This window comes from Parasteatoda tepidariorum, chromosome 6 (genome assembly GCF_043381705.1).
Source record: "Parasteatoda tepidariorum isolate YZ-2023 chromosome 6, CAS_Ptep_4.0, whole genome shotgun sequence".
NCBI classification, from domain to species: Eukaryota; Metazoa; Arthropoda; class Arachnida; order Araneae; family Theridiidae; genus Parasteatoda; species Parasteatoda tepidariorum.
This window is the reverse complement of record NC_092209.1, coordinates 3,354,520-3,381,112: the sequence shown is the minus strand read 5'-3', so window position 1 is coordinate 3,381,112 and position 26,593 is coordinate 3,354,520. Positions and strand designations below refer to the sequence as shown.

Below are 26,593 nucleotides of genomic sequence, written 5' to 3'. Positions count from 1 at the left end.
TATATATATATTTGAATGTACAATTTTAAATCTAAAAAAAACTTAAAATTTTTTTTACTCAAAAAGACGGACCAATTGGTCACCGGAGTCGGCTACTTAAAAAAAAATGATGCCAGAAGCAGAAATTTTTGTAGGTATGATCATTAAATACAAAGCCAATACAAGGCCAATACTAAAAAAATACAAATCCAAATTTTTTTTAAAAGAAGCATTCAATTGTGATGCCGCAGAATGATTAAATTTTACATTTGAAAACTGGATAAAAATACATAAAGCTCACGCTGCCTACTTTTGTTGCGATTAATCTTAATCTAGAATACAAAATATTCCACTGTTCTTTTCACCCAAATTTGCATTTCATTTACTAGAAAATAGCTCATTAAGGTCAAAACTTTCATGACGGATGAAAAAAAGCTCCCAGAAATTTTTTATTGAGTATGATGATGCAACTGTGGTTTAGATATGTGTTTAAAATAAAGTAAAAAAGAATTAACTTAAGCATTGATTTCGTTTTCAACATAGACTTTATTTCATTTTGTTATCATTTTGAGCAGTAACAAATATTGCGATACAAAATTATAATTATAGTTTTTTTTTCCTTTTAAATCTACTACGAGAAAAAACATGATAATTGGAATTTTTAATATATTTTTTTGATGTTGAACAAAAATTGTTAAAAATCATCTTTATTTCCAGGGTTCTTCTGTTTTGAATTTGGCTGTCAAAGACGGAGATGGCGGTGAACCACGTGACCTAACACTCCTCATAGAAAACGGTACTAAATTCAATATTATCATATTTCGCTAGCCTAAAAATAATTCGAAACGATTAAAGTGTCCTGAAAATATTTTATTTTCTTTACATTTTTTATTACTAATATAAAAAGCAATTTTTTTGAAATAAAAAATTAAAATTATTGTTTTTGAAATGATGTCAAAGTATTTTTTTCCACTAACAAATTATTTTACAATTTGAGTGGAATAATTTATTAGCAAATGTTTCGTACTTTTAATTTTGCTGGCGTATGAATGTAGCGTAACACATCCGTAACAAGAAATACAGGTAAATAACTATAGTTCCTTCCACGGCAATTCTATATTTCAATCTAATATCTAAGCAATTCCAGTAAACCGTCTTATTTTAACAGGAATGTAATATTTGATAATTTCACTTCAGTTATACACTTTTTAAACAATTAGCCACCTTGAGTTTGATATTCTTCAAACTCAAGGTATCCAATGACTACAATAGATATTTATAGATTATTTTAATTGTTTGAGTTTAAAGAATCTCTATTAAATTTCCAATTTTGAGTTTGATTGATGGAAAATGATGGAAAGTCATTTATTTTATATTTATTAATCTTTTTAAGAAAGTTGATTATCAACTGCAAAAGTTCAAGTGGAAATAAAAATAGAAATAATAATAGAAATAGAAATCTAGGAATAATATAATAGAAATAAAATAGAAATGGAAATTAAATATGAAATAAAATGTTTTGGATTCATTTGTTGTCAAAATGATTTGACTTCTTTTTTTTTGCTGATTTAATTTTATTCCATGATTCTAAGCACTATTCCCCGCCGAAAACGGTAACTAATTTGCATATTTCTGACAGCATTTACTTTTATAAAAATTACAGGACTACGTAGAACTGCCAGCTGCTACGTTTTTTGAGAAACATTTCATGGAGTAGTAGACTTCTAAAAACTAAAGCTTTAAGAATTTTTAATAACTTTGCCACAAGAGTGAAACATGAATACTTCATATGAAATGTGAATGCTTCATATGAAAAGTGGCGTTTCAAATGAAGTTTTGAATCATTTACATGAAGTGATGAAGAAAATAACTTAAGATCTAATTTACAAAACAGTGAATCATACTTTTAAGCATGTCCTCGCTTACGGAATTCATCGGTATTACTCATCGATTGCCTTGAAGCGTGAAGCGGTTCCCTCTATTAGTCTCTGGTTTGAAGGCACTCCATCGAAGAAGGAGGGCACGAATTAATTCAGTAGTCCGACGTAACTAACATGTAAGGGCAGAAAACATGAAGGGATAATTATTTTCGTTTGTTTGGGGTAGCTACTACGGCATATTAACAATATAGTCATAAAATTGACCACAGATTTTTAAAATAGAGTAAAATTTAAAAGTTTTATTTAAAATTTTAACTAAATCGACTACATCATCCTAATTCTTTTTTATAGGACACTGTAACTACTGCAAATATATAAAATAGCAGCAGAAAACAATACTTGACCATTTTAAATTTTGTTTTATAAATTTGATTTGCAATAATTTTGAACAACACTATATATATGGGAAAAGGGCCGTAAGGCCTCAGACTCCCAGATCCACTACAACGAACGAACGAATGAATACTATATATAAAACTAAATACTATATATATCTAAGGCCTGCTATCCGCGTTGTATAAGTTAAGAGCTGAAAAAAATTAATCAAATTAAGCTTACTTTTATTGTTATTTCACAACCATTATAAATATTGTACTGAGTTAGAACTTCACGGTGTCCACAATTTAAAGAAATTAAAAAAGCGTTTTAAAATTGTTACCCATTATTTTATGCTGAAAGATTCTTCTACCTTTTGATTCCAGGGTTTAAATAATAGTTGTTTGTTTTTTATTACTGTAATTGTTTTCTTATATGGTTAACTTTTATTCCTCTATCAGATGTAAAAGAATATTTCAAGCTCGGCAATGTGGTGAGCGACGATCGTAAGCTGTACACAACAATTCTGGAGACACGCAATCCAATTGACAGAGAAGACCCAGGAATATTGGATAATGGTGGACTCTATGTTTTTCAGATTAAGGTAAAGGAACAATGTCTCACGGCATGTATTAATTGTCATAAACTTCATTCTAATGGCTTCATTTTCTTGAAGCAGCTCTTAGAACGCTCTTAGAATGCAGATAAAATTGGAGTTAATTAGTCTGCCGAAGTTGTATACAGGCTTACTGACTTCCTGAAAGGAACAGAAAATTAAGGCATCTCACTTTAGGACAAAATTAAGTGTCGCAATTGGGGAAAGGGTAACTATAAATATAACAAAAGACGATTAAAAAATATTTTCCAGTCACCACCTGATAACCTTTTTCTTTTGTTGTCCAAACTGTACCAAAGAATATAGAAAGGAGAACTCCAGCTCTTAGAATGCTTAACTAACGCGGGGAACAAGGTATGCTGTACCAGAAAAACAACTTACAGGGTGATCAACATATACTCAGATTTAACACAGCATTATATGTACTATGATCCAGCGCTTGTGCATAAGAAGCAAAGTGCCTGACAGGAGGTATGTCATCTGCGAACCAGTTTTTGGGCAACTCTAAATGTATTATTGGGTGCGCTGCCTAATGCCAAGCACCGCTTTATTCTTCCTTTCTATGTCAAAATATGTTAGCAAATTTAATCAACATGGATGATAATGGTATCTTAAGGGAATAAGTTTATTAACAGTACAGTACCATTTATCAATAGTGCAAAAATTCAGAACAAACGAATAATAATCAAAAAGAGAACTTTTCTTCTCCCCAACACCAGTAGTGGTTGAGAGGAGAGGAGGGTGGAAACCCGTTTCAAGAACTTCAGCTGCTGTGTCGCTAAATATTGTTTTTTCTTTTATACTCAGGGACCACACTATGCTTTGGGTGACTGGTTTACATTATGGCTATGAAAGCTAGCATTCTTCCTCTATGTATATTCCTTGACTGTACCCCATGTGTATTATTAAAATGGAATTATTATGAATAATTTAAAATATTCTGAAAATTACTTTATTTCACGCTTCTTTATTCTTCTTTTTTTTTCATTTTATATTTGAAACTTGTGACATTTTCCATATTTTGAGAAACGCTGCGAAAGAAATGCCTTGCATTTATTAATATCAAGATTTTTTTTATTCGTTTATAAAAAAAACTGCTTTCGAAAAAGAACTGTTATAAACGTTAAGAATGGTTATAAGAGAAACATATTTATTCATTCAACGATTTGGTTATTTTATACTTGAATTGAAAAGTTCGATAAGAAATAAGAAAGCAATTTTTACCAATGCAATGAGCCTTTTTGTAATTTATTCCATAGATTGTTATTGGAAAAAATAGTTTCCTTCTTTATTTTTTCTTTATTATTGTTCACTTAAGTGATTTTTATAAAAATAAATAAAATATCAAATAAAGGACAATTTTTTAATTGGTTATAAGTATAATAACAGGTTTTAAAAAATCATGAATCGTTTGAAGAGAGCCGTGATGGCTCAGAGGATAGATCGCTCACCTTCCAATGAGATGAACCGGATTCGAATCCCAGCGATGGCTGGTCGATACGAATTTCGTACCCGGCTCATACCCACCAAAGTGCTGACGTAAAATATCCTCAGTGGTAGACGGATCGTGGGTTAGAGTCCTTTTGCAGTCAGACTAACCGCTCCTCTCCATGATTTTAATAGAACTAATGCGAGTTAGTTCTATCAAAAAGTCAGGCAAATTTCTCCCAAAACTTGATCCAGGAGTTCCCTAGTTATCTGGATTGAGTTCAAAATTATAAGGCTACGCAGTGGTAGCCGTAAGTTCAAAATTGGGTCAGCTGTTCAACGATTGTTATAAAATAGTTTAAGGAATTTGAAATCCTTGGAGTCCTCGTGACCCTTCGACGGAACCACAGGGTTCCGCGGTACACTGCTCCCGTTATTGCTAAGCCTCTAAATTGAATTCTTTCTTTTGAAATAGGCTATAGAGTTGGTGAATGGGTTGCCCGTGGGAGAGTCATCAACGGCCAACATCACTATAGTAGTTGGAGACGTGAATGACGAGGCACCCATCTTCAGTGGACATGACTTCAATGTGAGCATCTCAGAAGACATAGGAATGAATACACCACTTCCGGGACTCAGTATTGTTGTCACAGATATGGATGTTGTAAGCATACATTTTCCCTTGTTTTAAGAAAATTGTTTTTCCACTGATGCATTAATATTTCTTAATATCTAGTGATGGTGTCACAATTCTCCATTGTTGTTGTAATTTGTAATTGTTGCAGGTAATAATAATTTTTTATTGGCTGGTAAAACACATGGCATGATCAGTTTACCCACATTAATTGATTTCGTTGTCATCAGTCATAAAGTTATTGTTTTCCTATAAATATTTTTGTTTCCCTGATCTAAAGGTTAAAATTACCCACACAGTTATTATTATGCTTTTGATTTTGTTTGATTTCTAAGTAAAGAGTTTAGGAGGATTGTTTTTATTATTATTAGAATAATGTAATTCTTCGTTACATTTTAAGATAAAACTATTTTAATCGGTGTCTGATCTTATTAACTATTTTAAATTTATTTTTTGGTGCAAATTACATTAATATACTATTAAGAATTGCGGTTAAACAGAGTTAAATGATTTAGAACTTAACTTTCAGCCTCATGCACAAAGTGATGAATTACATTTAAAACACGCCCGTCCGTTTGGTAAGCAAATATATATTGCAGTTATGTGAACTCACTAAATTTGTTATAACAATACACTTTTAATTTTAAATGCTATTTCAAAAAATGATTACATAGAAAAATGATTTTATGCTCACATATAGATCCTAATAGTATCATAAAGGAAAACAAATTGGAAGTGGCGGGACAAGTGCTCTCTTTAGTTGAATCATTTCAACTATTTTATACCAAGAAACACTTATTGCACCCTGATGATGTGTCGTCAGCGAATAGGAGGCTTAGCTTCCTACTAAATCAATAAGAATTAAAAGATTTTTATTTGTCACTACATATAATTGAAACCGACATATTAAATGCCAGATTAAGCAATCATCATGCTCAAAAGTCTTATAAAAATTCTATCTGTTTTAAAAATTTTGACTTTATTTCCCTACCACTAAAAAAATTTGTTTCGCACGAAACTCAAATATTGAAGTGTTTGTGAATATGTAAACTCATTTCAATGAGCTTTATCGGAAAATTTTTTGTTATTGCTGTTGTTTCGAATGTCATTTGCCAATATCAGCAAGTCTGCATGGTGAAACCCAGCAAATTTTAAGGTCGAGGGTGCGTTTCTTGTTTTTCAGTGGCACCATCTAGACTTTAAGAATAGGACTTCAGGCACTCACACCTTGCAACCCGTTTTTAGGGTGGACCCATTCATACATTCATTCATCCACGGATCGTAATTCTGACCTGAACCAGAGAGCGATCAATCTACAATTCAGTATATGCCAAGAGGTATAATTTGTTATGGGAAAATGGATGACTTTGTGACCCGATAGATTTAACATGCACCAGTCACCATTTGCTACACGGGGAATTTTCGGCCGGCGGGGATTGATCCCACCACCTCTATGTATGGGCCCAACGTCATACCAACCAGGCTATACCGGCCACAAAATATAATTTTCAAGTATTGACCAAGAATGGGGACTCCCCCTTCAGTGACAACTTCTCTACAGTAGCTCCTGAATAAATTCTTAAAAACCATAAAATACTGATATTTCCTCTTTAAAGTTTATGAAAACTAACATGTAATTCCAAAAGGCATCTTTGGTGAGTCTTTTTCAGCCTCTGGAGAGGTTTATTTTCCATTAATGAACGTTTAAAATCCGATGTTCCATTGACTTAGGCTTAGAGTACCAGACCGCCATTTTTCTAACGCCATTTAATGCAAGCGCATTTTATCGATAACTTTGGCTTCTTCTAAATGTACTTTTTCTAACTTATTTTTAATTTTTAACATTTCTTTGCAATGAGCCATGATATTCTTCACTAAATTTATAATGTTATTAAATTTCGGCGGTTTCGTATAAAATTTTTATAGGTATCTTTCTAAACAATGACATGATCTCGGAATAGGTTTTCGCTATGTTAAAGTTCGCCATTTTGCAAGCGTTGACTTTGACCGCCTTAATTAACTTCTCAATGTTAATATTTTTATTTATTGTCGTTTTAATTTAATGTTTGACTCCGCATAAGCTTTAACATAGCGATCACCTTAATTAAATTAATTAAACTAATTCTTAAATAATATTTTTCATTCTTACCATTCCCTGGGCAAACTAAATGTATTATCAATGCAAAATTGCAGACTAATGTTTTATTATCATTATAAGCATCTTTATTAACATTGCATCATTTTTTTTAAATGTTTGTTTAACCAAACACAACCTAGCTTTATCTTCTTCTACTTCCCCATAGGTTGGGGTCAATATCTTTAAATATCATTGCTCCCACTAATTGATAATTTTTTATCTTTTTACCTACTAAGCCCAGTCCATTTTTCAAATAATTTTATTCATCATTGGTTAGGATAATTGCTTTCTAACTTAATATATCATTAGTTAATCTAATAATTAACGTAGTTGAATATAGTAAAATTTGCCAGTGTCGATGTCTATGAAGTCAATAATGATTTCTAACATATCTTCAGACTCGCTCCGATTTCGGGACCCTCAGTTTTGCCTTATTTGCAATTTTTCAATAATTTTTAAAATTACACCTCCGTTATTAATTTTTTTCCAGTTTTTTCGTATATTTATTATAAGAAATGTTCCTTAAAAAGTCCTCTCTCGTATCAAGAAAAAAATCGATTGAGGAAAATTTTGTAAGAAAAATCGATTTAAAAAAAATTGAATTCAGAGTGGATTTTTCCCCTAAAGAAACGCTTTTTTCTTCTTCAGAAAGATGGGACCCTGCTGTTCAATAATGGATTAATAAACTTTCTATCAGTCCAGCATTTATCCCAGATATGTCAACTGTTTCTCGTTTGTCAAAAGATTTCTTAAATCGGTAGGGAATTAGACATAAAATGTGTCGAATTTTTGCTAAATTTGGCAATATTTTATAAATTTCGCAGGGAGGTATATGAACCCAAATGGGGTCTTATAAAAACTAATAAAATATTTATTTGTAGTGCTACGAAAAATATCCTTTAAGTGTAATCCATTAAATCAAGAAAAATACGTGAAAACAAAAATTTTATTAGTTCTAGAAAATTTTTTCTCACAAAACGAAGCAAGATGGCCTCTTCGATATTTATGCCAAATCTCATATTTAAACGGAAGAATTTTTTTTTTAAAATTTGATTTATATTGATTTTGACAAACATTATATCTAACCATTTAAACTAATATATAGGACTCGAGTGTTGACAAAACTAAAGAAATTATGTTTATCTAAATTGTTATTATTTCCAGGTTGGTCATTATTGTTTTTCGTTTACAGGGAGATAATGCAAAATTCAGTCTTGTCTTAGAAGATGTGATGAACTCAGAAGGTATGTTTGCCGTCTTTCCGACTGTTGCAATTGGAAGAACACCCGTTATCATAAGAATACAGAATGCACAAGATTTGGATTATGAAAATATAAATAAAAGAATCTTTATTTTTAAGGTAAAATATGTTACTATTAGCTTTATGGAAAAAGCACATTTTGATTGGGGTGTATTAAACCGTGAAAGATCGACGAAAGAATGTATGTTTTGTATCAAAGATCAAAAGAGTAACTGAATTTGATAAAAACGACAAAATCTAATGCTCCTAAAGCCGCCAAGTGTACTTTAAGTATCGTGCACTCCTTAAATACAAAATAAGTAGGGGAAAGTTGGACACAAAACCGGATCTTTAAAGTTTCTCTCTTTTTTATTTTTTCCTAAGAAACTTCGTGATTAAACTTACATACATTTTTATTTGAATAATAAATTATTCTTTCCTCTCAAAACCAAAAATTATTAAATGCAAATAAAGTAACCCTTTTTTTACAATCTTGTGTTGTTGTTACTGTAAATAACCGAAGTTAAGAGAATGTTGACTTCCACCGGTGAATGTCAACAATCACATAGTCGCTTTGGTGAATGTCCTAAATATTTGTTATATCCAATTTGATATCAATTAATTCGCTGAAATTATTATATTTATTCGATATTTCAATAACTGCTGAGGATAGATTAGAAGAAATATCAGTGTTCGGAGTACCATGCAAATGCATACCGGGATCTTAAAAAAAGTTGATGTAGGGCATACCGGGCAAGGACACTTAACTGGACCTGTCATTTACCAAGGCGACTATGTGACATTCACTGGTGGAAGTCAACAACCACCCATTTCTGTCATTCACAGTAGAAAGAGAACAGTCGTTCGAAAAGTTTTTATGAAGTTGTAGAATAAAAATATACCCATTTGTGTAGTTTTGACGACGCGTCATGCATTTGCTACGAATGAACAAAAGGTGGTGGTAAGAATATTTTGCTGTCAGTTTGGTTCCAGAAAAAGATGATTCATTGATAACTAATTCATCATACAAATGACAGTGTACTTTGTATAGTTCTCTAGTCAGATTTGATAAATAATCCAGTAAAGAAATATTATAATAAATCATAATTCAAGAGGTCACAAGCAGTTTTGTATTTGGTTGCCTGCTTTTAATTTGGTATTTGATTAAATCGGGCTTGAATGAATTAAGAATTTTCAAAAATTAAGAATTTCCTATTTCCCCAAAACACTTTAAAATATAATGTCTAATTTACATAATATTATATGTTTGAATTATTTATTTTCCGTGGAAGGAGTAAAAAATTTAAGATTTTGCTTTTAAATTGATGCATTAAAAGAGCAATCATTAGCTTCCTTGTTCTTTTTTTTAATCAAAAGTTGTAAGATAGATTTTTGTTTTAAATATACAGCACAGTTTTCTATAAAAAACAAACAATGAATTGATTTCTTACAATATTTTAAGATCAAAACTTTGCAAGAAGGATTTGAAAGTGATTCTGCCACCGTAACTGTGACTTTAACAGACGCTAATGATAATGCTCCAGTTTTCCAAAATGATCAGTACCTGTTGCAAGTACCAGAAAATGTTGAGCCGGGGCGAAGCATATTTACTTTAACAGTAAGTACCTTTTTATTTTATAATTTTGAATTAAAAAGTTTATCTATGTTTCGCTCACTTAATTATTTATAGAGCCTGTGACAATAAATTCCTGATTGAGATTTTAATATATTTGACATATTTGTATGATAAACTACGTATTGCAAAAGAAAGAAAAAATCAAATTTTTTTTAAAATTTTACTGTATTATTAATAGCATAGCAAAGTGAAAAAAAAATAGTTGTTGCCACTTTTCTTGAAATCTATCGCAAAGAAATTCCGATGTTTTTGCAATTGCACGGCAGTATATTTTATAACCGTCGTTAAAACAGCCGACCTGATTTTGGGTTTACGACTATTAATGTTCAACTTCGTAACCTTGTAATTTTAGACCCAACCCAGAAAACGTAACTCCTGAATCCGGTATTGGGAGTAATTAGCCTTAGTGAAGGACTTTTTTTGATGGAACCAACATGCGTTTACGTTACATGCAGAGCAAAAACACGAAAAACTCTCCCAGTTAGCCTGTCTGCAAGGGGACTCTAACCCATAATCCGTCTACCGCTGAGGATATTTTACGTCAGCACTGTGATCGGTGGGAGCCGGGTTCGGAATTCGTATTGTCTAGCCAACGCCGGGATTCGAACCCGGTTTACCTCATTGGAAGGCGAACGCTCTATTCCCTGATCCACCACGGCTCTATTAACGAACATTGTATAGTTACGTCAGTTTCAAATGAACTAATTTATAGCAGCGGTCACCAATTAGCGCTGGATTGAGAGCATTTGAAACGAGGGTAGTTCCCTCATATTTTTCAGTAAAAGACACCATGCAGCTATAAAAGACGAGGGCTGCTTTTTGAGATGGTCAAGTGATTTAAACAGAACTGACTCATAATAGATATGATTGTCAAAATCTTGAACCGCGTTATATGGCGTTTATCTAGTTAATCTAGTTGTGACATCTAGTGTAAGAGATACAAAAAAACAAAAAAAATTAACCTTACAAAAAAATTAAGGTATTTTTGAGGTTTATATGAGGTTGTTTGGAGGTGTCAAGATTGGTTTCAGGTTTATTCGAAGTTGATTTCAAAAGCAACCTTAAAAGATCAACCTCCCAAGGTGTATAATCAAAGTGTATGAAGTTGGTTTAATCACACTTGAGGCTGTTTTGAGGTTGATGGAAATCTATTTTAGAGCAACCGGCTTAGGGAGGTTGTTTTTGAGGTGCACGGATTAATTTTTCTACACTTCAAGCAAATACGCATATTTGAGGTGTGAATGATTTCGCTCGATCTAAACTAAAATTATTTCTGAGTAATATATGAGATTGATTTTGTGAGGTGTAAATGAGGTTGAAATTGGGTTTATTAATGAGGTTTTTTTTGGTGCAAAACATAACCTCGTTTTCTATCTCAGGTGTATATTTTAACATCTGTCAACCTCAAAAACACCTTATTATTTTGTAAGGGTAATGTTTGTTATCTTGTAAGTCAAACGCGTGTGAACTGAGCTATGATGCAGTAAGTGTGAGGTTAGGCCTTTTTTCAGAGAGTTCATTGCATCCGGGTCACCAATCATGGTGAATATAGTAGTGCAGGCGAATACAGAACTCGAACTGAGGGTTCGCATTTTTATGTTTTTAAGTGAAATGTGATCACCTAGTCCCGAAAGTAATGGTTGCATTATTTAGATTCAGTTCACTCTTTTAGTTACGAGCGTAAAATTATACAAACGTTTCTCAATAAATAAGCCTTACTGTAATAAACTATATAGGCCCATCACAGGTTACAGGCCGTCGAGCCAATGTAAGCCCATCATAGGCCAATGGAGATGAGCATCAATATGTGCTCTTCATGTTTCAACAAATTTTAACGTGTTAATTCCTTTAAACTTTTCTTTAACACCCATAACTTCATAACAAATTTTAACCAGGATTGCGCGCGAATTGGAGATGAGACGGGCTGCTCAGCTGAAAGAAGATTTCGAGATCGTATGCATTCGGGCTCATTAGCTGAAAGAGGTCATTCAGATCGATAGGATTGGGATCGTCAGCTGAAAAATCGGTCAGAGATAAAGTTTTCAACTACACTGGGGAACAAATTTTTTGTTGTATTGATACAAATACTAATTTAGTTTATCTTTTATCTGAATGTACAAATTTATTAAGAACGTGTAGGTTTATCTACATACATATTCAGTTGTCTGCTCCTTTGAGCTTAACACTTATGACAAAAAAAAAATCATAACTTTAACGTAGTGCATCATAAACTGAAATGAATTAATACCTTCTTCCTTTCACTCCCTACGCAGCAAAAAGAAGCTGGAACGTATTCACTCCAGTAAAATTTTAGAAATTCTGTTTAGGAATAGGACATTAAATTGCATAAGAACTCCTCTATCTAAAAGAGAGAAACCGAGTGCAGATTTGAAACCAGTGACGCAAGAAATATCAGATCCGTTCAAAAGTATGAGGCAACATAAAGAAAAAATTTTCCCAATGCTATTTTTTTATTTACAAAATTAGGTTTGACTTTTTTAGAATGAAAGATGTAAAAACTAATTAAAATAATACACTTTTTGATTTAAAACTAAGTCATCTTAATAAATATTTGCCATTTTTTTCCCTGCGCAAATTGGGTACTTGCACTTCAAGAAGAAGAGTTATTAAATACGGCATAAGCGTCATTAATACGGCATATAAGAAGAATTATTAAGTTCACGTTAATTAAATACGGTACTGTATTTAATTAACGTGAAGTTAATTAAACTCAGTGCCGTTTCATTCATCGAATTTATTGATACGTAGCTCTTTCTCTTCTGCATCTTTTACTTTATTATATGTTTACGAATTTTATTACAACCATGATATATTTTTTTTCTGTACCTGTCAACTTCGTTAGTTTATTTATGTTCCACCATGTCTGTCTTTGCATTAAGTAAGAAGGAAATATTTGCCAAATAATCTTAGTGTATGAATATAGAATGTATCATTTAAGAGAACTGATGATTGAATGGCTTCGCTTACTCGAAATGGAACGGAAAGAACAGTTGCACTTTTAATGTATGCCACTTTTCAACAACCAATCAAGATCGAGATACCCACACAACGTCACTTGCAGGCATCCCATTGTGGTTTGATATCTTCGTGAACTTAGTCCTCTAGGTGTCATATTAAATCATGGATAAAGGCTTAAAAAAATCCATCTATTACAAGATTAAAATAGCTTATAATTAAAGTCTATACTCCTGTCTAAGATAGGGAGTCTCCCAAAAATAAACTAAATAAAATTCTATAATTTTGAGGTTTTTTATTTCTAATTTTCGACTAAGTTTTTATTCGTGTTAGATAATTCATTATTAAATGTAAACAAAGATTTTCTGCAATTTTTTATATTTTTCCTCTTTATGTTTTTGAAACGCTTTTTTTTCCCAGGCTAATGATGTTGATAGTGGCCGTTTTGGAAAAATCACCTACGCTCTGAAAGGATTTGGATCTAACAAGTAGGTATTACTACATTTTCCTTTAATTAAAGTCTATACAGTTTCCAAGAATCATACTTGAAAATACAAATTTTGCTGCGAATTAAATTTTTTCCACCACAAATTGGTGGAAGTAGGAAAACACAGCACTTCTTAAGCAACGTACCTTTACAAAAAAAATGGCAGTTCAGTAATACTTAGAGCCATTTTCTGTTACTAAGGTTAATACACAATGCGCACGACTTACCGGAAATTTTTTTTAAAAATTCGTAGAATTGTTAACACATTGCATCCGGAAACTTTCCCAGTTGAGTTGGATGAAGTAGAGGATATTAGCTCTTCACTTTTATCCTCTGTGCTGTAAGAGAGAGTTCGACTGAGGGTGATGAGTTGAGTTAATGATGACGGAGAAGTAAAGGTACAAGATGATCATGGTGAGAAACCTAAACCAATTCGATGCAGTTTGCAGATGTCAAAACATAAAATTCTGCAGGTCCAATACACTTTTGGAGAGGTTGAGTTGATGATCATGAAGGGGTTTAAACGAATTCAATGCAATGTTTGCAGTTTTCTGAGAATTCAAAATCAAAATTTGGTAATTCCAACACTCTCTGGAGAGACACATCCGTCAGAGGAAACTCTTAACGGAAACATTCTTTTTCTCAGGCGATTAGGGCGGCTAACAATTAAAAATTAAGAGAAATTAAAATTTTTTTGTATTTAAGAGCATGTGAGATTAGTAGGTTAGGGACTAGAATCGTCTAGTTACACAAAAAGATCCGTAGTGGCTCAGGAGTTAAAGCATTCTCCTCCCAATGAGGTAAACTGGGTTCGAATCCCAGCTATGGCAGGCCAAAACGAATTCCGCACCTAGGTCCACTGACCACAGTGCTAACGTAAAGATATTCTCAGTGGTAGATGGATCATGCATAGGGTCACCTTGCCGTCAGGCTAACAGTGGGAGGTTACAATCAGGATGTAACGAAAATGAGTTCCATCAAAAATTCCAAATCGAATCTTAGCAATGACTGGCCGAAACAAATTCCGCAAAACTAGCACCGACCACAGTGCTGATATAAAGATATCCTCAGAGGTAGACGGGTCATGGGTTAGAGTCCCTCTGCCGTCATGCTAATCATGGAAGGGTTTCGTGGTTTTCCTCTCCATGTAACGCAAATGCGAGTTATTTCCATCAAAAAGTTCTCTGCAATGGCAAATTTCTCCCTATACTTGATCTAGAAGTTCTCATTTCCGGATTAGGTTCAAATTTACGAGGCTACGAAACATTGCTAGACGTAAACCTTAAATTGGGTCGGTTGTTCAATGACGGTAATAATAGTTACATCCAAAAAGGACACAAAATTCTTGTAAAAAAAAATTTCGCGTTGGTCATAGCTGAGTAGACGGTGAGAGAAAAGTGGGAATTCCCAGATTGAGGTGCGTCGAGAACTTTTCCAAAAACAGCTGTTATAGATGTTGTTGTATTACAGCTGTTATAAATAAAAAAAATATTATAGTTTAATGTTACAGTTTAAAATGTTATTGTATAAAAAATGTGGTAGGTAAGATTTCATAATGGTTGGAACAAACTTGTTATTATAGCTGCAGTTTAAAATAAATTACTACGAACAATTGTACTACTGATTTCAAATATACTGAATCGTTTGTGGCAATCTTTCAAAAACGTATTTTTATGTGACCCGTCTGCAATGTGTTAAAATAAAATATTGTATCTCAGTTCTTTCGTTCCTACCAGAATATTTCAATAACTTCAAATAAGCGTGTCTAGATCTGAAGATGTACTTACAGTAAGAAGACATTTTCAACTTTTGTGTATCAAAATGAATACCTTTCTCAGGGTTGCCCACGGACGACTAAAATTGGAAAAAGTGGTGAAACATAAAATTCAAAATTTTTCATAACGAAATTAAAATTAGAAATATTTTATAGCATATTTTTTTCCAGTTTACCTTTGAAAGTGACTGCTAAGTGTGTTTTTGCATCAAATATAGATAATTTGAAATGTAAGTCATAGTAGTAGTTTCTGATGAATAATTAAAGAGATAATAAATAAAATAAAAAATTGAGTTTATACCATTTTTCGCATTTTTAGTCATCTATAGCATCTCTGCTTTTTTTTTAAAAAAATAGTTCCTGATACGATTTTCTATTGTTGGCTTCGGCTACTACCACTTTTAGTCTTGAAATATTACCGTCCCATAATTTCTGATCCATATATATATATNATTGTATATATATATATATATATATATATAATGCTAAGTTTAGTCCTGCCCCCGCTTACTTTATTAAGGACTCTGTTAACATTTTAACTCCAATTTAGACTAATTTTTCAAATTTAAACACACTGTGTACTCTGCAGCTGCAAAGCCCGGCTACCGGGGGAGGCAGGGGAGTCACCCCTTGTTTGTATATATTTGTAAATATTATAAATTATTTTTTACTTTTCCTTTCCCTTGTACTTGTATTTTTCGATTAATACTTGTTTTCCTTTGTTATTTACGTATATTCCATACTTCGTCCTTAAACGACATAATTTTTTGAACCCCTTCAGACTTAGCTTTAAGCTATAATTCCTCCCCCCTTCCGACCCTTAATTCTTTTCAATTTAGATGAAGGTGAAAATAAACCTCTGGGTTAGCTACTTTTGGTTAGGTACTCTGATTTAAATGTTTTTTTTGTAACGTTTTTGTAATCTATAAATGTGTTGTTTGCTTTCTAGGTTTGATGTGAATTCAGAAACGGGAGAAATGGAAGTGTCCGAATGTGGACAATCCACATGCCTGGATTACGAATCTCAGAAAAGCTACTCCCTTACTTACGAGGCCAAAGATGGCGGCGACAGGGTGACGTCCGTGAATTTGTTCGTCGAGATCACAGACACCAACGATAACACTCCACAATTCACCAAAGAAGTCTACACTCATGAAGTTTTAGAGAACACTGCGAAGCTCTTACCACCGCTATTCATTAAGGTAATCTAGAGCATTATTTGGCTTGGTTTTATGGTTTTAACTCCTCTCATCATCTGGGATTTTAGATTATATTTCTCTTCTATCGATTTTTTTCCCTCTGTTAATAAACATTTGATGATACCATATATCAATCAAAAGGTATATACTTTAATTATTTCAGGTTTCATAAATTCAAAATGGCAAATTTTGCCGGATTTTCGTGGTTGGCAGGAAAAAAAAATTTAATGTGGTAGCAATACTGACATATGTTTTAATGTTTTAAGCTGCCAATTAAATTTTCTATTCAAAGGAAATGCAAAAAAAAACCTGTTTGCAAAACCATTTCAAATCTAACTGATTTTCGGGAAAAATAAAGAACCCTGGTTATCGAAACTTATTCAGAGTTAAAATGTATTCGTAACCGTGAATGACCGAAATCAAGAGAATGTCCACTTTCACCGTTCAATGTCAATCATGTCGCTTTAGTGGATGTCCAAAATATTTGTTATATCCGATTTGGATATATTATTATTTTATTTATTCGATCTTTTAATATCTGCTGAGGAGAGATTCGGAGAAACATCAGTGTTCGGAGGTACCGGTTAAATGCATACCGGGCCACTGAACCTTTAAAAAAAAAATCAGTGTAGAGTATACCGGGTAGTGGCACTTTACTAGACCTAGTATATATTTCGGACATTTACCAAAGTGACTATGTGATTGTACACATTCACCGGTGGAAGTAAACAACCACCGATTTCTGTCATTCACAGTAACATACATACCAGGCAGTTTCCCTCACTGAAAACTAGCTGTTAAAAAGTTTTGGGAGCCAGGAAAGTTTTCTCCTTCCAAAATTAACCCTTTCACTACCAATTTTTTCTTCTGAGAAAAAAATGAAATAAGTACTTAAATATATCAGTTACAATGCAAATACCGATAAAATTCTGAAAAAGGGAAAAAATTACTGAATTGTCAGTGATATCAAGGAATACCAGTGGGACATGCATTCATAATAATACAAAGCATATTTTGCCCATAGGGTTATTTGAAACTGCCTGCGGGACATATATGTCCCGGTGGAAGCGAAAGGGTTAAGCAAATGATACCAATTTTTCCTCTTTTTCGAGGTACAAACAGCCCTGGAAGATATAGGGGGGGGGGAGGTATCTCGGTGGATTATTTGTTCTTCTTAAAAGCTAAATGTTCAGTAGTTTTGAGAAACAATTCATTTTTTTCCCAGGTGATGAGAACCCTGGTTTCAGTTTTTAACCTAGGTATAACCATGATGTTAACTCTAATTATAAAAAAATAAACCCAAATAAGTAACATTCCGTAGGCTTGACTCATATTACGTTTAATTGATGCCTAATAACGAACAATCTTATTTTTTTCATTGTTTCTAGGCAACTGATTCTGACGGTCCAACGCAGGGGAATGGAAAAATCACGTACAGCATAGAATCCAGTGAACTGGAAGACGTGTTTGCCATATCTATTGATCCTGAATCAGGAGAGGTTATTCTTCAACGACCTCTGAAGCATTCTGAAACACCATCTGGCAATGGATTGGTCACCATCACCATCAAGGCAACTGACCACGGCAACCCACCCCTCTCCTCTACCACCAAGCTGATTCTGAAAGTCAAGGTAATATTTCTTGGATTCAGTACCATAACCGCCTTTTTTCTTTCAAAAGAAATATTGACCTAATCATAATAAAAGAAGCAATGTTGCCAATCGCGATTTTTTATTTTGAATGTGATATCAACGCCAACAAAATTTATGCTTTATTATTTGATTTAATAAGCTAATTTATAATATGGAACATTCGTGCCATTTTTTTTTAACAAGAGATTTTTCTTTAATGTTTAAAGTGGGTGATAAATATTTTATAAACATTGATTTTGGACGTCATTATTGGTTTTTGTTTAGCATTATAGTTGTCTAATCGCACTAGTTCCATCTGAAATTAGATATATTTTCGCTGTTTCAAAATTATAAATTATATTTATTTTAATGATAAAATTTAAGTATTTATATATATTTAAGTATAGTTTATATCAATGATCTATATTGACTGTACATATTGTAATGCATCAAATATATATTTTTTTTTCTAGAAAGAGAACGATGGGGCCCCAGAGTTTATTCATCTTCCTTACAGTGCAAGCGTGAAAGAAAATTCCGTTGGAGGTATATTTAATTATTTATTTTATAAAAAAAAAGAAAACATAATTATAGATTTCATTGCGGAACAATAATAAACTCCGAAATAAAAATTGGAAAATAAAGAAGCGTTAAAAAAGTTTTGGATTGAATGAAATGGATAATTTGTGCTGATTACTCAATAAAATAAATTTAACAATGAAATTAATTTAATTCTTTTATTCCTTTGCTGAATGCAGCTTATACAGATGGGTAGCCAAAACAATACGAGCACAATAATACTGCACTGCAATCGAAAAATCAACGTAAGCGACGAAAAATTCAAAATTGAGATAAATATAAAGTTGGCATCTTTATATGGCAAGCTACATATTGCAAGAAATTTTTTTTTCAAAAATAAATTTTGTTTTATAAGTTTTTAGAAATTTTATTTTAGTGTTCATAACATTATCAATAGAAGGAGAAAAGCTGTCAAGCCACTTTTCTCGGAATCAATCGTGAATCACGTTATTTTTTCAATTGTTATAGTAACTCTGTGTTAACAATCGTCCTTTTATCAGTAAATGTTAACAAATCAATTTTTACAAAAAGCGTAGAAAGTTGACAGCCCTGCTATCGATTGATTACAACTGTCCAAACAGATGAATGTTGTTGTTGTTGTTAATTTACGTCGCACTAGAGCTGCGCAATGGGCTATTGGCGACGGTCTGGGAAACATCCCGGAGGATGATCCGACAGATGAATGTGCAAAAGCTCTTTATAGGGCCGGTTCACAGATTTAGATTGTGTAAGGTATAGGTAGATTGATTTTAAAATTGATTGTAATTAAACTTTTAAAAAAAAAAGACATTTTATAAAGCTTCAAGTGTGATCTTTCAAATCGACAGGGTGTGGTCTCAAAAATAAGAAATCTCAGAAATAAATACTGATAAAGAGAGGAAGGAAACAAAAGATATTATTTAATTGCAGAAACTAAAAATTTTAGACAGTCATTTCAGAACAGCATTAGAATTCAGAACATTACAGCAGTGTCCAACAGATGGCGCCGCAATCCATCAATGAACCGAAAGATCAGTTTAAGCGTTGGAACGTGAAAGGAGGTTATGATTAAGTACCATGTGCTCTATTTAACCTCTTCGAGGCGGGCGAGTCTTGTATGCATTCTCAGGGTGTCAAAAATCAGGGCAAAAAAGATAAAAGTGGTAGTCAAACTATTTTATAGCAGTTTATTTGTGGGCGGGGTAATAATAGTTTGCTTTATTTAATTCACCACCCATTTGTTCGAATTAAAAATTGTATAGTTACACTTTTAACACGCAAGGATTGGAAGAGTTAAAATGAAAGCAAAAAATAAGTCTGTCAAATTAGCCAATCTTAAGTTACAGCTTTTTACCATCCTGATTCCGTTCGAATACATTTATGACGTGCCGAAAAGGTTAAAAACGTGTGTTTTCGTTATTGATTAGATCACATTCCTACGGGGTTTGCATTCTTTTCAAAATCTCAGTACAGCGCACAGCATTTGTTAGCAACTTTTGTAACAAAATTCTAAAATCTCTGTATTAAATTTTTGCAGTTTCCACCAAAAACACACGATTTGTTTCATTCCTCTGTTTTTCGGGGGATTTTTAATTTTAAAATCAGTCGTTCCACCACTGTATTTACTTTTTCATTTCATTTTAGGCACCAGTGTCATCAAAATCAAAGCTTCTGATCCAGATGGTCCAGACTCTGGTCTCAGTTATTTCATCCGTAGTGGGGCTAAAGACAATTTTGTTCTAGACCAGAAGTCCGGTCTCATCACGGTTGCCCCAGGAGCAGACTTGGACAGAGACGTCTATGGATTAGATTATAACATTACTGTAAGAGTTGAACACAAATTTATTTTATAGCACATAACTGATTCATCTGCCTGAGCTCGTTTTTTAGAGTGCTAGCAGAAACTAACCCACATTTTTGTCACATAGAGCGGTAATCCCCTAAAACTTAACAAGTGTAGAGTGTGGAGATGTCTACCAATGGGCATAATTTACGTTAACACTGTCATAATTTACAATTCTCCCAAGTTGCTGCGAGTCGGCTCGGCCTACATTGCAAAGATTCGAAGCAGAATCGATTCATAGAAGCGAGCGTTTTAACCCTTGACTTTCATTTCCAATAATATCAGCTTTTTCAGTAATTTGTTTTTAAATAATAGTTTTTGATAAACAATTAAACCACAACTTTCGAAAAATATTTCGTGATAAATTAGGTTAGTTTCCATCTAAATACGATTTTATGACAGATATTTAAAGGGTATGTCTAGCAGACCACTTTATACCAGCAAATTTATCCTGTAGTAGCAGGGCATTTTGTACCCCAAAAAACAGGAATAACTGATAATAAAAAAAAATTCTATTTCTAGCTTGTTTTCGCATGGAATAAATGCTCGTAATTACAGGGATGCCTCAAGCGATTAAAAATATATAAAGATTGATAGAAATCAAAAATCTAATGGAAGAGATTAAAATTAATAACTTTTTCTAGCATATTGTTTTCAGTTAATTATTGCAGAAATTCCTAGAGTTTGGATGCCGGATATATGTACAATCTCGGTGTTTGCCGCGAAGCACCACTGACCGATTCATCTTTACTGGGTAGACATATAAATATAGGTCATAGTTAAGTCATAAACTTGGTTAGAATTTAGGGGAAATCCCCATAGTCAAAAGCAACAAAAAAAGAAAAGGTATAGCTATTGGTCAGACAACATTCCTGAAGTTTATTATTATTTTTTTTTTTAGATTTAAATATGAGTAGTTTAGAATGTATGTCATAGTGGTAATTACGACTGTATAATTATATAAATTATATAAATGAAGAATGTATTGAGTTTTTACTACGTCTTACAATTTTAGTTGCCTGTGGCACCCCTGTGATTTGATTGCTAATACATACTACAGCTATTTTACCTCATAGGAAATAGTTTAGTATAAAAGTTACTACATTTAATAAGTCGATATATAAGGTTCCTTTAGTCGGGTTTCTTAAGGTTTTTTAAGTCGATATATAAGGTTAAGTAAAGTTTCTTTATTTCTCCTAAACTTTAGATCAACCAAAATATTGAGGAAGTTAATTGATTTAAGTTTTAATACCATCCATTTTGAAGATTAAGATAGTTATATTAGAATGCTTTTTTAAATATAATGGCATACCTGCCAACTCTTAATCCTTTCGAGGATGATTTTCCCCAGTTGTACTAAAATGGAATTTAAATTACAATTTTAGACAGAAACATACTCTATATTTTGAGTGAGCTTATGCGGATTACCACAACAGTATTACATTTTACTACCACTTTAAATATAGAAATAAAATTTTACGCCAAATGCGTGAAAGTTGGCAGGTATGTAATGGTATTGAAAATGGTATAAAGCTGCACTTTCTACGATCTTTTTAGTCGATGCAACTTTTGCATTTTCACTAGCAAGTATATATATAGTATATATTAGGATGTAAGAAATTAAAAAATAATAATGATAACTCAGCTACTCGATAAGTTGAGCATGAAAACTATGCAACGCAAGTAGTCACCTTACGTACTGTGAGACTGCGAAGAAGAAAATAAAATTAATATTTTTTTTCGTTCCTGTATTAGGTTCAGGCTGTGGATTCAGGAAGTCCAGTGCATCAAACAGCAACGGCAACAGTATTGATTACAGTGGAAGATGTGAACAATAAACCACCAGTATTTACACAGGAATCATACGTGGAATACGTTCCTGAAAGTAAGTTCAGCGCACAAAATATTTGAATAAAAATGCATTTAATATAATAATAAACACTAATGATTTGATCTAATGATTAACACGTATTACTGAGCAATTTCAAAAGTTCAAAGAGTTGACTTGAAATTGCAAAGTAATTAGTGCAAACACTGTTTTAAGTTTTGATATCAAGTGCAAAAACGTACTTTCTCTGAATAACTTAATTATTCAAAGGGTTAACTAAAAAATGTCAATAAAATTGCGCGAAATATTTTAAATTGCAATATCAAACAAAAAAAAAACTTAGCTTCTCTGAATGTACATACATTTTTTCAACGTTCACGGGATTTAGATTCTCCAATATGGATGGAAATTTGAACCTATATATTTTATTTATCTTAGTTTTATGCCCACATGAGAACTTTACTCATTCATCTGCGTTGTACGACATAAAAAGGCCAGAAAAAAGGAGGAATTGTTAAAAATTTCCCTTCATAACTTATCTAATTTGGGAACAAAAACAAGCGATAAAAGAATAATGATAATTATATGCTACTATGTACAGCTTTTAATTTCATCGAACATCAGTGAGAAAGACTGCCGGACTGTATTTTTCATTTCCTAAGAGAATCTTTTCTACAATAGCAAATTTCGTTCAAAAATTTTAGTCGGGGATGACATTTTTATCTTATAACCGTCGTTGAACAGTCAACCCAATTTTGGGTTTACGAATACCAAGGTTCAACTCCTTAGCCTTGTAATTTTGAACTCTATCCCGAAGACAAAGGAACTCCTGTATCAAGTGTTAATAAAAATGTGCCTACGTGGAGGACTTTTGGATGGAACTAACCCGCATTTGGCTTTTCAGTGTATTTCTGATTTATATATTTCCTTTAAAATGAAATATTTATTGATAGCTTAAAGCATCTAGATATATTTCACCTTTTGCTACCACTTTGAAAATTTGTAAGATGCCAACTTACTCCGGACAGTGGATAACTATTTTCGAGTGGTAGATTTTTAATGCACGATTCTTGGTTTAGTAAATTCAATTTATACTTCTAAGTAATTCTAAGGCTTATGTGATTACAAATCATCCTTGTTGAGCCTTTTTAAAAAGTTGACAAAATTTACCCAAAAATCAGCTAATTTTATGGATTATCCCGTCGACGCTCGGGAAAATCCTATAGCACCATCATAATGAATATTAATTTCTAAAATAAACATTCTAAACACATTAAATTTATCAAATAATAATAATATGATAACAACAACGCAATGTAAGTGTAAAAATACGCAATAAAAAGAATCCAAACTAAGTAAAAAGTCATAAAATTTGATAAAACAAAAAAAATGATAAAACAAAGTAATAAAATTTACGGTTATTGATGAATTTCCAAAATATAAGGGAGTAGCCGCAAAGTAGGAAATATAGTCCTCATAGTTTTGTCAGGAGAGTTGTCGAAAGTTTGGACCCCATCATGTTAATTCTACTTTTTGCTTAGATCTCGAGAAATTGGAAGCGAAAGATGAAACTAGGAAATTCGTTTCTCCAAAGACAATTCCGTGCTAAAAATAAATCTTAGTAAATATTTATAATTTTTTAATATTTTTTTTATAAATAGTCTAAAAAATTTTGTATTGTTACGTATACAGTTTTTAGATCATTTTAAAGAATGTAATTTTACCTGGAGAATTACAAAATTTGAGCGATATCGGTCGAATAGTTCCCGAGACATCGAATTTCAATTAGAAAAGTCGTATATATAAAATTTTAGTTCGGCTACCCCCTACATCAGTGATTCTCAACCACTGTGCCGCGGCACTTTTCTGTGCCGCCAAATTCTTAAAATGTGCCGCCAAATATTAGAAATGATACAGTAAAAATTATAATGCTTTTTTAATTACGAGTAAAGTTTAAATTAAAGAAAAGTGTATATTATAATTTTTCCACTCTTTAACCGCGGGAACATCTTTGTCAGCGATTGTCTTGTCTCTGACAATCTTAAAATAAGAAGGAAGTGTTTAAATTGTCGTTGACAATTTTAAAAAATGTTGAAATAAGTAGGAAATTTAATGATCATTAAAATTATTAATTATCAAAGGAAAGAAAGCTAAATATTAACTTTCAAACTTAAATAAAAGCTAATCATTAAAGTAAGCTATGCAATTAAAAGTTATAAAAAAAAACTAACAAAAAATAAGCTAACAATTAATAATCAGCAAAAACACTAGTTGACACGAATTAATAATCAGCAAAAAAACTAGCTATAGAAAACAAGCAAACAATTAATAACTAGCAAAAAACATAAATAACTGTTACTAACTAATGAAAAATTAGTCGAAAGAAATAATTAGTCCCTTAATAAATGTGCTTTTGTAGTACTTTATTTCACATTAAAAATTATTATCCCGAACTATTTAACAGAGTGTATTATAGTTAAGTAAATAACTTTTCCCGAGTAAATAATAGTTCCCGAGAAATCGAATTTCAATTAGAAAAGTCGTATATATAAAATTTTAGTTCGGCTGCCCCCTACATCCTGGGGGCCAGAAATCCGAATCTGTAGAAAAAAAAGTATGTTTTATTCGAGAAAGTTCTTTTTTGTGTATGATTTCGTAACCCTAAATATCGTCTGCACTTATTAATTTGCATATTTCAGGTCATCTCCTCAAACCGTTAAGTTTGAATCCTAGAGCGTGAGGAACCAATCATTAGATCAAAAGTTATTCAGGTTGGGCCGTTTTCTTTCCTTTCCGCACTGTACATCTAAAGCTTTCGCTGAAATATTTAACATTAAGACTATCAATATATTCTTTGGCGGCAGGAACCTTGCCGTAATCTGGTTAAAAAAACCCAAGCAGAAGAAATTATGAATCCATTAATGATGATTCTGCTTCTCAAGTATTTCGTAATATGTTTAATGCTATTTAGGTAAATCCAAGAGATTTTCTGAATACTTATAACTCCATATACAACATCATATTTACTACATTTTTATTTCTTTTCGATTTTATTATTTTTTAATTTAATAACGATGGAAAAATTTTAAAATTTCATCGTAACTCAAATTGCAACATAACATCATTTTAAATGACGAATTATTATGTTACTCATTTTAAATGATGAAATAAAACAAATCAATCAAAGTTGTTGAATAGTTCTCAAAAAGTGCTATTTTTAAATATGTGAATTTTTGTTTGAATTTACTTGTTGGAAATTATTCGTCCCATTCCGTTCAGAAGTTTTAATCTGTCTTTTTAAAAATCATAATTTTTATATTGAAATAATAAATATTTTGATATCTTATAATTCAATCATTATCACTATTTTCAATCATTATTGAATTAAATAATGAAAAGAACAAATGATGATAAAAAGAAAATGTTTGAAAAACGAAATTTATACTTTTTGTAAAATCGTCGATAGCTTTGGACTGTATATAAGGGTTATAAGTAATGCTAGGCGACTTAATTTAAAAACAAACAATTTTATTAAGGGATATGGCGATGGTAGGTTCATCGCGCTGCAGTTACATACAACTACTAAATCTACAACTACAATTTTTCCCCTTGCACATACGCCCTCTGGCGTCACTTACCATGACTGGATTTAACACTTTTTTTTTGGTAATTTTTTTTAAGAAGTAGCACAAGAATTGTGAATCTTTAAAATCATTCAACAATTTTCTTTTATTAAAAAAAATTGATTTTGTTCATCTTTATACGCTTTAATTAATATACAATATTACAAGAGCACATTTTTAAATATTAAAAAACTTTCAGCAGCTTCGCCTTAAAAAAATTTTTTTTTTGTTCATAATGAAATTTATCTTTCATGTACGAAACATAACAGTCGTTATAAACTCAACTCAGATATGAAATAAATCACACGTTTTTTGGAAAAAAGATAATAAATAAATAAAAGTGCTTCTATTTTAAACAGGTACCAACGTTGGCGATGAAGTACTTTCAGTGTTGGCAGTGGACCCCGACAAAGATGCCAAGGTCCGTTACTCTATTGTAGAACCAATCGTTGCCCGTGACAAGACAGGATCAGTCGTTACATCACCTTCCTATAACTACAAAGTAAGGTTACAGCGTAAAATTCTTTTTTTCATTTCTATACTTAAACATCGCGAGCCCTGATGGCTTCATGATTAAGATACTAGACTAGACTGTCATCGTAAAAGACTGGAGTTCGATCCCCGGTGCTGGACTGTATACCCACCCAGCTATGGATCAATGTTTTGTCAAGCTGTTTGCAAATTATTTTAAACTGTGGTAAACAATCAAAAACTTAAACTCTCAGAACTTTGGTTAAGTTTGTCAATAT

General features: G+C 32.1%; 1 protein-coding gene across 2 annotated transcripts in view; it reads left to right on the top strand.

Moving 5' to 3' along the window:
• The window catches only part of LOC107438897 (cadherin 74A), a 128,682-nt gene that overhangs the window by 53,046 nt on the left and 49,043 nt on the right, over positions 1–26,593 (top strand). For both annotated transcript variants that reach the window (XM_043044638.2, XM_071181921.1), the window contains exons 9-20: positions 697–775; positions 2,696–2,838; positions 4,754–4,942; positions 8,242–8,409; positions 9,752–9,907; positions 13,322–13,389; positions 16,112–16,364; positions 17,750–17,992; positions 18,466–18,538; positions 20,195–20,373; positions 22,149–22,278; positions 26,204–26,346. In XM_043044638.2, coding sequence (XP_042900572.2) covers positions 697–775; positions 2,696–2,838; positions 4,754–4,942; positions 8,242–8,409; positions 9,752–9,907; positions 13,322–13,389; positions 16,112–16,364; positions 17,750–17,992; positions 18,466–18,538; positions 20,195–20,373; positions 22,149–22,278; positions 26,204–26,346 — 1,824 coding nt within the window. The remainder of the gene's footprint in view (positions 1–696; positions 776–2,695; positions 2,839–4,753; positions 4,943–8,241; positions 8,410–9,751; positions 9,908–13,321; positions 13,390–16,111; positions 16,365–17,749; positions 17,993–18,465; positions 18,539–20,194; positions 20,374–22,148; positions 22,279–26,203; positions 26,347–26,593) is intronic.